This window comes from Salmo salar, chromosome ssa07 (assembly GCF_905237065.1).
Source record: "Salmo salar chromosome ssa07, Ssal_v3.1, whole genome shotgun sequence".
NCBI lineage: Eukaryota > Metazoa > Chordata > Actinopteri > Salmoniformes > Salmonidae > Salmo > Salmo salar.
Window position 1 is genome coordinate 25,830,789 of NC_059448.1, and position 16,686 is coordinate 25,847,474.

Below are 16,686 nucleotides of genomic sequence, written 5' to 3' on the forward strand. Positions count from 1 at the left end.
AACATAGAAAGGGGGCCTCTATCAGTAACCTGGGACCCATTACCTTCCAGAAAAAGTTGGCAGGTGTTTCATGTCCCTCAGTCACACTGACCTAGGAGCAGGCAGAAGAAGTCATGCAAACACTTCTGCAGGCATATGAAGCCTAGATGAAAATGCACACAAACTGCTTTGATATTTTTGCTCTCTCTCACTCACTCACTCTCTCTAACCCCCCCACTCTCTCTCTCTTTTGTTCTCTTTTGTTCTCTCTCTCTTTCTCTGTATCTATTTCTCTATCACTTTCTCTCTTTCTCTCTCTGTCTCTGTCTCACTCTCTCTCTCTTCCCCCGAGCCCTCTATCTTTCTCTGCAACTTTGAGTGGTTTGCTCATAAAGTAACAAGTTACCCGGAATCTGTGAAACACCATGACCATGAACCACACAACCAGCAGCAGCTAGGAAACACACACTCTGAAACTTCCACCATCAGACTGATCAACACAGTGACAGACCCCAAACACACCCACGCCTCATTGTCTAACGCTCAGTCTGAGTGAAGGGTTATTTCAGAGAGCAACTATAGAATGTGACTTCCTTTTCAACTAACATACAGGAATTATTTTATAGAACAGCAGCCCTCATCAAAAGGAAGTCTCTGCTCTTTCTCTACTCTACTATTCCTTCTCGGTGTGTATCGGTTAGTCAACTGCTAGCTAGCTACCAGTGACAGTGCTAGATAAGGACATCAGCCAGAGGAAACAGTCAAAGCCTTACAGAGATGTCTGGTGGTCCCTTCTCCTGCTTCTCCAAACAGGGAATACTACTTCTCCTATTCTCCAACCTCCACTATGGTAAGTTTTGTAAAAAAAAATAATATTTATCCTGTTTATGCTTTGTATATCTATTGCATGTGCTTTCTTGAATTATGAAGTTCGTGAAACCATTAGCTTTCTCTAACTTCCTTGTTGGTCTTTGCAACGGTGTGTGTTGACTGTAGAATGCCTTGCCATCAGTGATTGGTTGGGTATTTAGAATATTTTGCTTTATTACTGTGTGATAACACCTATATTCAGGAACATTTTACATTTACATTTTTAGTCATTTAGCAGACGCTCTTATCCAGAGCGACTTACAGTAGTGAATGCATACATTTCATAAAAAAATGTTTTCCCGTACTGTTCCCCCGTGGGAATCGAACCCACAACCCTGGCGTTGCAAACACCATGCTCTACCAACTGAAGAACATATCATGATGAAGTGATTCTGCAGTTTTGAATGAGTACCAATGGTGTGGTTGGGTCAGCATCTGTTGCATTGTGTTGGTTACGGGGTAAACTTTGAGAATTGAGATATTAAAGACATGATAGATCAGACACATTGTGTATAAAGGAGTGAAAGAGACTGGGTTTTATGCCAGAAGGTAATGGGTCTCTGTAGAAGGACAGATGGCTTTGGAATGTGCTGGGTGGACAGGAGGAGGTCACAGGATTGCTATAGGGGAAGCGGATAGACATCTGTGGATAAGGCGAAGAAGGGGTTGAGGTCAGGAGGTCAGATCAGATCCCCTGAAGGGAGAAATAAGGGTTTATTATCCTATTACCCTCTTCCTGTCAAACCATAAGATGTAAGGATTGGAGAGAAGTATATATACTTGTGATGGAGTACATATATTTGTGATGGAGTATATATAATTGTTGAGTATATATACTTGTGATGGTGTATATATACTTGTGATGGAGTATATATACTTGTGGAGTATATGTACTTGTGATGGAGTACATATACTTGTGATGGAGTATATATACTTGTGATGGTGGCAACATGTCTTTGTCTGACTACAGCTGTGTTGACCCTTTGGGAAGAATTCAACTTGTTTAAGCTTCTCTAGTGTCTAAGAACCTAACAATTGCTTCTAGAATGCAACAGATGTGAAGACCCTGTGCCTAATGGCTGTCATTTATTAAATTTAAGGCAATACAGGACTGTATCAAATAATTGTTTTTATTACATAATAAGATACACTGCAGGACTAGGGTAACTGCAGTTATGCCCTAAATATCACACTTCATTGAGCTGTCACTTTATTTAGTCTTAATTGAAGACAGATGTTTTTTCGTGTAAGGGTTTATAATTTGTTACTTCAGACTGACATGTATTTATAATGTCGCCAACGCTGTATATGACACATGTCAGGTGAATAATTAAACATTAAACACAGTGGGAGTTGTACTTGTGAGCTGAAGAGGGGTTATCAGATCCACCCCCACTTCTCTTTTCCTGTCATCTCATTCTGTTCTGCTGAATGTGGGGGATGAGTTCACTTTAATGAAGTAAAATAGGACCCAAACACTCACATATGTAAATATATAAAGTGCAAATATGTAAAGTATAATTTACAGTATAAATGAAACGTAGAAATGCGCTAAATAAATCCAATCCATTATTTTCTATTGTTGATTAGGTAGGACTTTGCATTTTAGTGTATTATTGTGTATTTATTCAGGTAGGCACACTGTAACAAGTATTACAGTGTAACAATGAGTAATTACAACACTTGACACCTCGTACTGCATGAATAATTACACAGTAATAAGATCATTGTAATATAGTGTGCAACCATTGACTGATGTCAGAATAACGTGTGTATTTGTGTGTTTCAGGTTTAGGTGTTCATCTGATCATCAACAAGAGAGTGGGGGACTCCGTGGAGCTGCTGGCAGGCTTAGAGAGAGGACATTTCAAATCATTGGAGTGGAAGTATATGGGAAAGGATATTATAGAATTCAACTCAGAAGTTGTATATTCACCTGGATCCCAGTTTGAGGGGAGACTAAAGATGAACACCAAAAACATCAGTTTAACAGTCAGAGAACTGACACTGCAAGACTCAGGGGATTTTATACTTACAGGTGAAGGGGACAAAGGTCAGATTGGCAGTAAGACCATCACTCTGAAGGTCCACGGTAGGCGTTATCATAATTTTGCATCCTATTTTGATATCGTTTTTATTTATATACATGACCACATCTGATGATCTTTACAATATAAATCTGAATTTGTGGTTTTATACTGACCTCACTCACCATGCTTTGTTACATTTCAATCACATTTTCAAGTTTTATCCTCTGTTGTCTTTCTCCTGGTGGTATGGCTATGGTAGGATTCATTTAGAAGACTCATTATGAGTCTCTATCTCTCTCCTGGTTGGTCAGAGCCTATATCCAAGGTGGCGATCCAGACAGACATCAAGCGATTGGCCAACCACTCCTGTACGGTACGGCTGGTGTGCAACGTGTCCTGCTACTCCAACATTACCTACACCTGGGAGAGAGACAATGAGATCTACGGGGACGCCCAGCAGATTTACTTCTCTCTCTCACCAGCAGAGAGAGACATCAGTGTAAAGTGCAACGCCTCCAACCTAGTCAGTTGGAAAACTGCCTCTACGACAGTAAAGTGTAGTAATGACACAACCGCCCCAGGTACCTGGATAACATAATAATCCCTTCCATACACTTTCAGTGTGCTTATACACTTATGTTGTCAAATATAATATGTAATGCATGTGATTACATTGGATGTATATGATATAGAGCCATTTAGTCTTTATCATATTGTATAGTCTAATCATGTGTGTTGTACAATATGTGACAGGACTGGTGTGGTTTACCATCTACATCGGAGTATCAGTAGGAGGCGCTGTGGTGCTGATCCTCACTGTAGCAGTGGCAGTGTGCTACTGCAGGGGCCGAAGTAACACAGGTATGTACAGCTTAGAGGCCTCAACTATACTAAAAGGGACATTTCAGGTGGTGCCTGTATGAAATGTTTCTGATTGGTTGATATTTTGTTCTTATAAAACACAGCAGATCTAACTGACAACACAATATATGCTGATGTTATGATCAAAACAAGAAGTAGAGATGTAAGTATGAATTGCCATTATTATGTATCTGAATGTGTGGAAGCTGTATGTACTGTATTGTAATGGGCTGTATTTTGATTCCAGACAAGATCAAACAGTCATGTAAACCCAATATCCATCTATGAAACTGTCAATGATTTGGTTATCCCAAGATTGAACAAGGTAAGATATAAATGGTCATAATGGTAAAATGGAAGACCATGTAGTCTACTTTGAGAATAATCACTACCTTTCTTGATGCTGAAACAGTTTCTTCTTGATTATCTGTCACATGTAGCCGCAGACTCTGTATGCCAAGATCGCAGTTGGACGCCCAGAAGGGTCCCTCCTCTCCCTACCAGAAAGTACTGTGAGCTGAACAGGATGTGTTCATAGGCTGGGCCTTCCATAGATATGGAACCCTCTGCATGCTCTGCATCTTACACGTGTTTATTCTGAAGATAGGCCTAGATGTAACTGTCTATTTGCTTACTTTTACTTCCTTCTCCCTTTGATGATTCTCATATATACAGTATGTCATAAGGCCTTAGGCCTTTCTTTGAAGGCCTAGTTACAATTAGAAGATTCTGAAATCTGTTATAGGCAGTAGTAGGTGTTGTGATCAGACAAGCTCATATGTCGAATTTCTATTTTCTAGATTAAAGAAAATATATGTAGATAATAGCATGACATTGATTAGTGAGGTGGATTTATGCCTGTGAATAGAAAGTGTACTCTGTTGCATTAGGATTATGTGCTCGACAGGCATTGATGAGGTTGAAATCAGAGAGTATATGCTGGAGATTCTTTGTTACATGTGGATTGTAGTTGTTTTAAAAAATGTTGTCCGCATGTCCAAAATGGCATTCATGTCTGTCCCTATGATCAGATGGAATTCAATTAATTCCCAAAAATATGCCGTTCACAGAACATTTTTTTTTATACCTTTTTGAATACGCTGAGTGCCTTGCATTTAGAGTGAATTGTAATTAACTCTCACAACTGTATTCGTTAGCGACAGAGACATGATTGTTGTATTGAATGGTTTTCAGTACTGTAGCCTTCACCTAGTGAATGTCTAAGTGAATATGTTATCTTTAAAATTAACTCATTATGACAACACATTACATATATCATAAAGCCCCTGAGGGCCTAGTTATACCCTAACACAATGGTCTTTAACTCCTGGTATACAGGCCACATGAAGCCTACAAGTCACATTATGTTGGCTTGCAAAGTGATGTTTAATTCCTATTGGAATCCAGCCAGAGTTAGGACATCTAACAATTGGAACTTTTAATCACACGCAACCTGCATTCATCAGAATGACTGTTGGGGTAGGGAAGATTGATTACTGATTATTGATTACTGCCTAAATCATATAAACTGGAACAGCCATAACAGTAATGTGTGAAATAAGTCGAACTACTAACAGATTGGATTAGTTTGATTGGTTGATTCATCTTATGCTACACAAACATAGATAACCTTTTCATGTGTGAGTTCCAAACATCTCTAACGGTCTTCCCAATGTGAGTTTATTTATGCACGTGATGTTTGAACGTTCTCTCCATTCCAGAATGTGATTGTTATGCAACAGTATATTTAATCCGCGCTGCCCTCAAACCTAGCACGCAGCCTGTTCTTATTTATAGGCTGTTTTCAACTTGTCAATTTCAAATGATTTTCTAACAAGTTTTTAATTTTCTAAGAACAGTTTGAATTGAGGTGTGTTCCGCCTCACATAAAAGTAGTCATTTATACTTATCCGGGCCCAATTGTTTTGGGACATTTCTGATCCGGACAAAATTCCCCAAGAACTTCCCAATTGTTTGTGCAGTTCAAGTCTGCAGACATTTGCGCATCTCCCGTCCTGCACACACATGTTCCACATGTCCCGTCTGTTGCCTGCATCGCAGTCATTGGTGTTTTCGTTACCAATAAAAACTTTGTAAATGTGTGCGTTTCTATCAAAGTAAGTGCCTTATTACGTTATAATAGTTTCTGTTTGTTGTGTTATGTCATTTATACTGTAGCATAATATATTTGTGTATATTCCTTATAACCGTGGACACGCGAGGTAACATTACTCATTTCATAACCTTTATGGTGTTATATTCAATGGTGCTTATGTTGCTAGCAACATTATTCTATTAGCTCTGTAAAACAATGCTAATTGCGCCAGAGAAGTATTAGCTTGTGGTGTATTTTGAAGCTATACTGGCCTTATGACTCTCAAGTGGCGCAGCGGTCTAATGCAGAGCATCTCAGTGCTAGAGGCGTCACTACAGACACGCTGGTTCAAATCCAGGCTGCGTTTCTATCTAAGTAAGTGCCTTATTATGTTAATAGATTCTGTATGTAATTTGCATGTGAACTGTATGTCCAGCTACAAACAAGACCTTGTTCAGTAATCATCTCACCTGTTAGTTGGCAGTGAACTATGTGGCCATTGAGGGCAGTGTTGATCAGATGGGAAAATATCTTCTTCTACCACTTGGTCGTTTTCCGAGTGCATTCCACAAAGCTGTTTATCATGTCCGCCTTATCCACTGCCCCCATTTTGAGGTTATAGTCAAGCACGCAGTCTGGATTGATTTTTCTCTCTCCCGTCAGGTGGTCCACCTTCTCTGTGGCCGACATGGTTGCTGTATGGACAGCAGAGAGGACATGAACGTCTCGTTTGTCATGCCACTTTACTGCCAGCTGTTGACAATTCTCCTTGAACTCCACCTCCCTTCTCTGCATCTTCCTGCATCCGAATGCCAGCAACCCCTTCCTGTTTGACCTGACTGTGCCACAGGCCACTCTACGGTTGAAGAGCAGATGCTGGAAGAGTGTGGGACTGCTGTAACAATTGTCCACATACATAGTGTGTCCCTAGCTGAGATGAGGAGCCAGCACGGTCATCACCACGGACCCGGACATCCCAAGCCCCTCCTACTCATCAATGCTATTGTGTTAGCGTGCTAAACGCTAGTTCTCCTCAGCGTTTTCACTCCTGTTTTAGCATCCCCTTGAATCACTGTGTTGCTAATCAAAGAGGGCCTTTCAGTATGCTTTTGCAGTATGCTAATACACAAACACAGCCAAGTTATGCTAATTTATTAGCGCATATTAGCTTTAGGGCCAGGGTAGCTCCAAATGCTATTGTCAGGCTGGTAAGAACATTTCTTATTTTGTATAACAGGTCATTTAGGATGGCAGTAGCATTGTTGATGAAACGTAGGCATCGAAGCAGAACTAGGAAGCGGTCTTGGGAAAAGAGGGTGGCAAAGAAGGGAGTTGCAAACAGGATCTGTGCTCCAGTTTTCTCTTAGGGAGTTCTTCTTTACTATCCCCATGAGAAGGACTGTCACCAGGAAGGTATACATTTCACAAATTGTGGTTGTCCCCCCCTCTCCTGGCTCTGTCTTCTCCTGTAGCTCAAAGGCATCACGATTGGTCTCTAATATGTCTCCCACCAGCTCCTCTGTCAGAAACAACTTGAAGCACTCTGCCTCAGATGGAAATGGCAAGGAGCGTTACACTCCAGACTGGGACTCATCAAAGCAAACAGCAGGGACAGGAGGGATGAAATGGCTGGCATCATTCCAGCTACCACAGATCTCCTGTACTTCATCCACTGTCGGTCTGCCTCCATCACCACCAGCATCTTCAAAGGGACCTGGGACTTTGTCAGTGGACAAGGGGTCCTCAGATTCAGGGTTCTCAATGGCTGCGGGGCAGCTCCTAACTGTCACTGTCAGAATCTGATTGCTGACTTTCATACTCAGACTCATTGTCAGAATTGTAAAAAATCTCCAGAATTTCCGCATTTGTGAGTTGTCTTCTTTTGAAAGACATTGCTAATGCTACAGCTTAGCACACTAGCTACATACATAAACAACAACACTGAATAGCCCAGAGTGGGAGTAAGAGGTTACGTGATTGACTGCCGGCACGTGCTACTTGTATCAATAAATCACTATCAGAAAATGTTTTGTGCGGTAATTATTTATATATTTACTGTTTTATTCACATGTTTTCAAGTTCCGGTGATAAATCATGCATTACGATTCTTGCATAGATTGTAATGGGCGCATATTATGTGTGTAAAATACTTTTTTGAAGGTTGTACTGATTATGATGAGCTAAGTTAATTCCAGCTATATGTGGAGCCATGTTTGCTGACACACACAATGCATTCTGGGTTTGATGTAATCGTCTGTTGGACCAAAGATGCAGACCCAGTAGACTGAGGGGTTATGTTGTTGCTATGTGACCAGTGACCATATTAGTTTCTATATTGTCATCCACAAGAATGTGGAGTAGTTACAGTCCTGAAGGGAGCGATAACAAACCCCGGATGTTTACCTTAGTGAACACAATAATAGTTTATGTTTTTAACTGATTTCCCCTGTAACCTTTCTCTCCCCATGTTAGTTTCTTCACACATGTTGTACATGTGTCTCACACTACATTCTACAACAAACCACTTCGATATTTTTAAAGGTAGACTTTGATAAAAATGGATTCATGATTTCAACATGTGTTTGTGTATGAAGACTAATTACCTAATCTAATAAGCCTTTAAGAGAAAAACGAATAAGACATTAATGGAGATGAAGACAGTTTCATGCTTTAGCTTTGTTTTTGGTGTTTTATCCCTTATTGAGAAAACAGTGCAAAAGCTTAGTAAATGGCTCTCAAAGGAAATTGCAGCAAATATGGTGTAGATATGAAGTAAGAAAGTGACCACCCTACATTGATGTTGCATCACTGTGAGAACCTGATCTTGTATAGCAGATGCCATGCAGACCTGGTTAGTGTGGTGGTGTGTATTTAACCAGCTCATCACTCAGGAACTAAAGAGTGGTGCTAACTCAATGGTTGCAAAATGTGCTGTCAATGAAAATGAATATAAAATGCAATATTTGTTGGATGTGTTGTAGTATCAAGTTGTGATTATTGTAAATGGTTGAGGGTTCCTTCGCTACAGTTATAGTAAACTGTGTTAAGAGATTAATGAGTGGTGTTTTGGTGTTTTTGGTCTCTCTGTGTGCAGAACATGGGAAGTCAGCGGCCATTTAAAACTGCAGTCCGTAATTCAAACTACAACAAAATGGCCACCCTGACACTTTTTGTGGTATATGGCTGAGGGAAGGGGCTAAGGAAATTCATTCATCTACATTGTTTACAATAATTACAATAATAATAACCATATATTTTGGTTTATGATGGGATAAGACAGTTTTGAGGGAATTAAAAGTTATACTCTTCAAGAATAAATGCCTATTATTAATTTAAAGATCCAACATGTGTGTGGAAATCGTAGATTGCACCTTTAAAATAAAGTACAGGATGGATTTGGTAATCAGAAACATGAATTTGGCATATTTTTATTTATTTCAAGCTGACATTGGAGCAATGTGACTTTCTTTGTTGTAGTGCTGAGTACACACATCTACTCTGGACACTCTGAAGATGATGATGGTAGATATTTGTACACTTGATCAAGACTTCATCTCTTAATGCTTCATCAAATGTTTTATTTGTAATTTTTAAAGCTGCTTTTGGATAGACATATTTGGTGTTTTGAGTGTCTCAAAATAACATGTGTAAAGTAATTGTTTCATGCTGGTTTTATTTTTTGCAGGACAGGCAAAGGCTGTTCTGACCACACACCCCAAATCCTCCCAGATATTCAGGGGAGAATCTGTCACTCTCAGATGCAACATACAGAGGGGAGAAGTCACTGACTGGAAATACACATGGCGCAAGGACGGAGTAGACTTCCTCAGAGCAGAGCATGGAAATGAGATCAGTGAGGATAAGATTTCAAACAGGGGTGACTACAGGTGTCTGGGTAAACATATTGATAATGGGATGTATTTCTAAGTGGAGTGATGCAGTCAGACTGACAGTGACAGGTAAGTCATCTTATCTCTCATTCACATCAGTGCCTCCATGCACATCACCACTTGACATAGGGCCCCATTTTAAAGAATGTTATTTTGTCGCTTTAGAATGGTCTGTCTACCATTGCTGTTCAGATTCGTCACTTAATAAATTCTCATTTCATGTAATAATTGAAGAAATATGGTGTATGGTTCTAAGATCATACTTTTAACTGATTGATGACAAACTGTTTCCACAGCTCTGCCTACAGCCTCAGTGAAGATGGTCACTACCCAGGAGACACTGTATTCCGGAGACACAGTCAAGCTGCGGTGTGACATATCAAACTACAGAGACTGGACGTACCGCTGGTTAATAAATAAAGAACGGCTTTCCAGTCAGACCAGTAAAACCACCACTATCTCTCTCTCTGACCAGGCTGGTCAGTACCATTGTCAGGGGACAAGGACAAGACGGCCCCAAAATTCATATCTCAGCTCATCTCTCCACATTAGTGTCACTGGTGAGCTCGCTATTAATCTTCAATCACTGTCTTGACTTTCTGAATTTTGATCCAACATTGAGTCAATCATGTAGATGTGGTCTGTGTGTCAGTATGAATGGAAAAATGAATAGTTACAGTACTACCTACAGAAGTAAGATCATACGTTGGAGAGATTTGTGCTCTGACTGAATTTGCCTTCATATATAACTGTTTTTCCACAGCTCTGCCCACGGCATAACTGAAAGCCTCTCCACAGAGTCCTCTCTATTCTGGAGAGACAGTCACTCTGTGTACTTTTAATTCAAAACATATCAAGTCAACATACATCTATAATGGAATATTATAGTATGAAAACATTCCAACAACAGCTACATCTTTGGAGGTACTAAGTGTGTATTCAGATCTTTTAATCATGCTCTTATCTCACAGCCCTGCCCAAAGCTACACTGACCATAAATCCAAACCCTGCATACACTGGAGAGACAGTAACTCTGACAAGTTCGTTCAGTGGGATCTGACAGTGGCTGGAGCTACACATGGTACAAAGACAACACTAAGAAAGTAGTGACCTTGTCTGGTAGACACACTACAACAGGAGCCACCTTCACCATCAGTAGAGCTGCTGAGTCTGACCAGGGTCTCTACTGGTGTCAGGGAGAGATCCAGTCCAGATCCATATCATCAATCATCAGTGATCCTGTCACTTTCATTGTGAATGATGTTGTGTGTGTGTGTGTACGTGTCTGTGTAAAAATGTGTAGTAATGTTTTGCTTTGTCCTCTACTTTTTTTATTTTCTACAACTACCTCAGAACCTGATGGTGATTTGCTGTTCTCTCTCCAGGCGTAACTCCTGGACCCTCTACATCAGTCCTAGTAGGAGTGGTTGTGGGCCTTTCTGTTGCTGGTGTTCTACTGGCCATTCTGCTGGTACTGCTGTGTCGATATAAAAACGCTAAAGGTGAGACTTTTATCATTTCTCATTTAACTTTTTCATTAATGTTTAGGATAAAAATGTCTAATTACAAAAGTTTAAAACAGGATTATAATATACATTTCTCATTACAGATTCCTGTTGCAACAGAATATTCTGGTGAGTAAACCTGTCTTTCAACTACATTCCTTTTCATACAGTAAAATATAATCTGTGTGTTTCATGAGTATCTCTCTCCTTGTAGGCCCCACCAGCCCCAGAGGACCAACCTGGACCCCTAACAGGACCAACGATCTACCCAGGGCCAGGCTCCTGATGCTGGGAATACACGTCTGCAGCATGATCAGTCTCTTAGTCCAGACCACTGTCACTCTCCTCTCTCTCTAACTTCACAAACTGACTTTTTACCATCCACTTTGTATACATAATGTTACCGTACTCCATGTCCCTAGGCAAGCTGAGGGAAAACCAACCTATTAATTTTTCTCTCTTTTCTTTGACCAACAGGTGGCGCTAACATCTATGATACAATCACACCCTCAGACAATAATGACAGTGGTACTGTACACTTTGTTAAGTTAAGCATGCATACAGTATAGAGTTGTTGTTGCAGTTGTTCATATGTTTAATATTACTAGCATACTAACAGTAAGTAGAGATATTAGTGTATTACCTGTATATTACAGATGCTGGTGCTGCTACTGCTGGATCAAGTTATGTGATGTATACCCAGATTCAACTCAAAGAGTTGGACAAGAAAAAGAAAAGTAATTCTCAACTGTCACATAAATTAATATAACAGTAAAGTATATTAATTTATGTGACAGCTGAGAATTACTTTTCTTTATATGAAGAACAACTGCAACAACAACTCTCAAACACAGCTTCACCACTGCTCCCATCTTGGTTCATCCCGACCCTTCCCTTCAGTTCATGGTGGAGGCCGATGCTTCTGATGTAGGAGTGGGGGTGGTCCTGTCCCAGCATTCTGCCCTTGACCTGGAGCTACATCCCTGTGCCTTCTTCTCCCACCCCCTCAAAGCCACGGAGAACAATTACGATGTGGGGAATCGTGAGATTCTTGCAGTGAAGATGGCGTTGGAGGAATGGAGGCACTGGCTGGAACGGACGGATCATTTGTTCATTGTATGGACCGACCACAAAAATCAAATCAAACTTTATTTGCCACATGCGCCGAATATAACAACTGTAGACTTTACAGTGAAATGCTTACTTACAAGCCCTTAACCAACAGTGCAGTTAAAAAAAATACAGATTTGGTTAAAATAAAGTGAACCTGTTCATTAGGTAAAAGACAAATACAGAGCCTATTCAGTACAAATAAATCTTCCACATTTAAGTATACAGATTACTCTGAGCCTCAGTGACTTTGGCAAACTTACTAGATTTACACATCTAGTTTTTCTGGATCTATGTCAAGTAATGCAAGTGGAAGAAATGGCACAGCAGCCAATTTGGGGAGGGGGTGTGGATGACCACACACCATAGCAGCCATTTTTTTTTTTTGGCTAAAATAAACACAATAAGAATAACAATAACGAGGCTATATCAAGTGGGCACCGGTACCGAGTCAGTGTACAGGCTAGTTGAGTTAATCTTTACAGGTGGGGGCGAAGTGACTATGCATAGGAAACAAACAAACAGCGAGTAGCAGCAGTGCACGTGGGGGGGGTCAATGTAAATTGTCTGGTTGCGATATTTAGGAATTGTTCAGCAGTCTAGTGGCTTGGGGGTAGAAGCTGTTGAGGAGCCTTTTGGTCCCAGACTTGGCACTCCGGTACCACTTGACGTTAGCAGAGAACTGTCTGTAACTTGGGTGACTGGAATCTTTGACAATTTTATGGGCTTTCCTCTGACACAGGTCCTGGATGGCAGGAAGCTTGGCCCCAGTGATGTACTGGGCCATTCGCACTACCCTCTGTAGCGCCTTACGGTCAGATGCCGAGCAGTTGCCATACCAGGCGGTGATGCAACCGGTCAGGATGCTCTCGATGATGCAGCTGTAGGACCTCTTGAGGATCTGGGGACCCATGCCAAATCTTTTCAGTCTAGCGATAGTAAAATAGCGATAGTATTCCGACCGGGAGACGTCGTTTTCGTTCAAAGACTGAAAATGTAAAACGGACTCTTCACGTGCATGCGCACACCCGTTTCATTGTTCTCAGATCGACCACTATCCAAATGCGCTACTGTTTTTCAGCCAGGGACTGCAGAGTCATCATTCCCCATTCTGGCGCCTTCTGAGAGCCTATAGCTTAGAAAATGTCATGTTACAGCAGAGATCCTCTATTTTCCATAAAGAGGCTATAGAAGGCCAATAAATGGTCAGAGAGGGCACTTCCTGTAGGCAATCTTTAGAAACTTTAGGGTGTTTTCTATCCAAATCAAACAATTGTATGCATATTCTAGTTTCTGGGCAGGAGTAATAACCAGATTAATTCGGGTACGTTTTTTATCCGGCCGTGAAAATACTGCCCCCTATCCTAAACAGGTTAAGAGCGGTCTTAGTGCCAGCTTCGCATTGTGAATAGAAGGCTACAAATAATACAGATGAGAACTCTCTTGGTAGAGAGACTTCTTTAATATTAGACATCTACGCACCAGTTGTTATTGACAAAAAGACACACCCCTACCCCTCGTCTTACCAGAGGTACCGTCTCTGTTCTGCCGGTGCATGGAAAATCACACCAGCTCTATATTGTCCATTTCTTCGTTCAGCCACATCTTGGTGAAACATAAGATGTTACAGTTTTTAATGTCCCATTGGTAGGATAATCTTCACAGTAGGGTATCAATTTTATTGCACGTTAAAAAGAAGAATAGAAGGCTTTGGGAGTTTACTTGCTCACCTACGGATTCTCAGAAGGACCCCGATCTGCGTCCCCTTTTCCGGCATCTTTTCTTCACGCAAAAGGCGTGGATCTGAGACTGTTCCAGTGAATGCAGGATATCCTTCTTGTCAGACTCGTTAAAGGAAAAAGTTTCTTCCAGTCCACGGTGAGTAATCGCTTTTCTGATGTCCAGAAGTTATTTTGGTCATAAGAGGCGGTAGCAGCAACATTATGTAAACAATAAGTAAAAAAATAAGTTAGTTACACAAAATGCCAAAAAAATAACAAAATTGCACAATTGGTTGGGAGAATGTAAAACGTCAGCCATGTTCTTCGGTGCCATCTTTAATTGCCTCAACTCCAGGCAAGCTAGATGGGCCCTGCTGTTCACACGGTTCAACTTCTCCATCTCATATTGGCCGGGATCCAAGAATGTCAAGCCGGATGCGCTGTCTCGCCGCTATAGCCCCACGGCTATTACCCCGGAGCCCGAGACCATCCTTCCCAACTCGTGCCTGGCGACAGCACTCAGCTGAGGTATAGGGAAGCAGGTCTGGGAGGCGCAGCATTCCCAGCCGAACCCTGGGGGGGAATCCAGATAACCGGATGTTCGTGCCTACCATGGTCCCTGAGGTCTCCGCATTCATCGCCACTTGCACGGTTTGTGCACAAAACAAGACTCCTCGACAAGCTCCGGCTGGTCTCCTCCAACCTCTGCCTGTCCCTCACCATCCCTGGTCTCACATCTCCCTGGACTTGGTCACAGGGTTCCCCCATCTGATGGCAATACCGCTGACCCCTTCCCTGCCCTTGACCTGTCTTTTGCCTGCCGCTGTTATATTAATAAACTGCTGTTACCTCGACATTGTCTGCATCTGGGTCTTACTTGAAACGTGATAATTCTGCATATAACTGGTTATATTACTCTGATATTTTGTCCTCACCCCTTACAGAAACAGCAACCCCACCTGAGGCAGATTCAGTCTATTCTGAAGTGAAGCCAGGCACATCCCCAGGTAAGACTAATAGCCATATGCTATTGATATTTCATGTGATACTAATATGGAACTAATGCTCTGATATCAAAGTATACTCTATTTATTTAAAGTGTCTCTTTGTTTGATTCTTAAGAGTTTGTTTGACTGCATGTCCTAAACAACTCTGTGTGGTGATATGTTGCAGGTCCTTGAGGGGGCAGGGATGGAGTGATTGAGGGATGGATGGATAGATGGATGGAGGGAGGGAGGGATAAAAGGATGGAGGGATGGAGGGATGGATGGAAATATGGAGGGGTGGAGTGATGGAAGGATGGAGGGATGGAAAGATGGGGGATGGATGGACGGATGGAAAGATTGAGGGATGGACGTATGGAACAATGGAGGGATGGAGGGACACACCATCAGAGGAGGAGCAGAAGGAACACAGGAACATGGATTATGCACGTTTAACGAAAACAAGCAAACACACACATATATACACACACACACACACACAATAGCATTTTGTACATTAAGGATTTTCTTCTTATTTCATTCACCAACAGATATATTGTATTGAAGCATGGTTTAATTGTGTTTCACTGTAACAGCTTTTTTTATTATATGGTGTAATGATGATGCATCTTATCTGCAGCTACAGCAATTGTGTCTGCTTTGTATTGTGCATTGAATTGTTTTGTTGTAAATTTATTAAAACGTATTATCCTTGATTTATTATATCTGTAATTCAGATGATCGAATAATATATTTGTATAAGAACTTCCAAAATATTACATGTACTATTCACGTTTTCTTCTAATGGCCTGTACTTTTACATTGTGCTTTTTTAATAAACAATTTTTTATCCACCAGATGGCATGAGTGCTTTCTTAGATGTATATGAATATTGTCATCGTCATCAACTTTTCCATAAAACCTAATTTGGTCAAAAATCCATTAACCTAGTATAGATCTCAGGCTCCACAATGTGTGAGTTAAGGTCTGGAAGGTCACTGGTCTGGAAGGTCACTGTTCCAGTTAGGTGGTTTCTGTGTCTATGTGTTTATTTCTGTGTGGTCAGGCAGACAGCCGGCAGCCAGGTCATTGTCACTGCTCCTGAGAAACAGTCACAGGAAGTGGCATCACCAAAAGATGTTAACTGAAACATAGAAGGGGGGCCTCTATCAGTAACCTGGGACCCACTACCTTCCGAAAAAGTTGGCAGGTATTTCATGTCTCTCAGTCACACTGACCTATGAGCATGCAGAAGTCATGCAAACACTTCTGCAGGCATATGAATCCAAGATGAAACTGCATAGACAGTGTTATGACATTTTTGCACTCTCTCGCTCGCACTCTCTCTCTCCTTCTCACTTTGTCATTCTTTCTCTCTCTCTCTGTCTCTCTCAATCTCGCTCTCTGTCTTTCTCTCTCTTCTCCTGAGCAGTCTATCTCCCTCCTTTCTCCTTCTCTGCAACATTGAGTGGTCTACTCACAAAGTAACTAAGCTATCGTTATCTGTGAAACACCGCGACCATTAAACACAAAACCAGCAGCAGCTAGGAAACACATGCTCCAAAACCACCACCATCAGACTGATCAACACAGTGACAGACCCAAGACACACCCACGCCTTATCATCTAACGATCAAGCTGA

The 16,686-nt window shown here is 41.3% G+C and overlaps 1 protein-coding gene across 1 annotated transcript; it reads left to right on the top strand.

Moving 5' to 3' along the window:
* Positions 1-250: 250 nt before the first annotated feature.
* Positions 251-5,842, top strand: LOC106609012 (SLAM family member 8-like). The gene is given in 8 exon segments (XM_045721787.1): positions 251-829; positions 2,639-2,941; positions 3,191-3,460; positions 3,633-3,740; positions 3,845-3,903; positions 3,988-4,065; positions 4,181-4,222; positions 4,224-5,842. Coding segments are annotated over 8 exon segments (966 nt in total). The 5' UTR covers positions 251-756; the 3' UTR covers positions 4,257-5,842.
* The last annotated feature ends 10,844 nt before the right edge of the window (positions 5,843-16,686 follow it).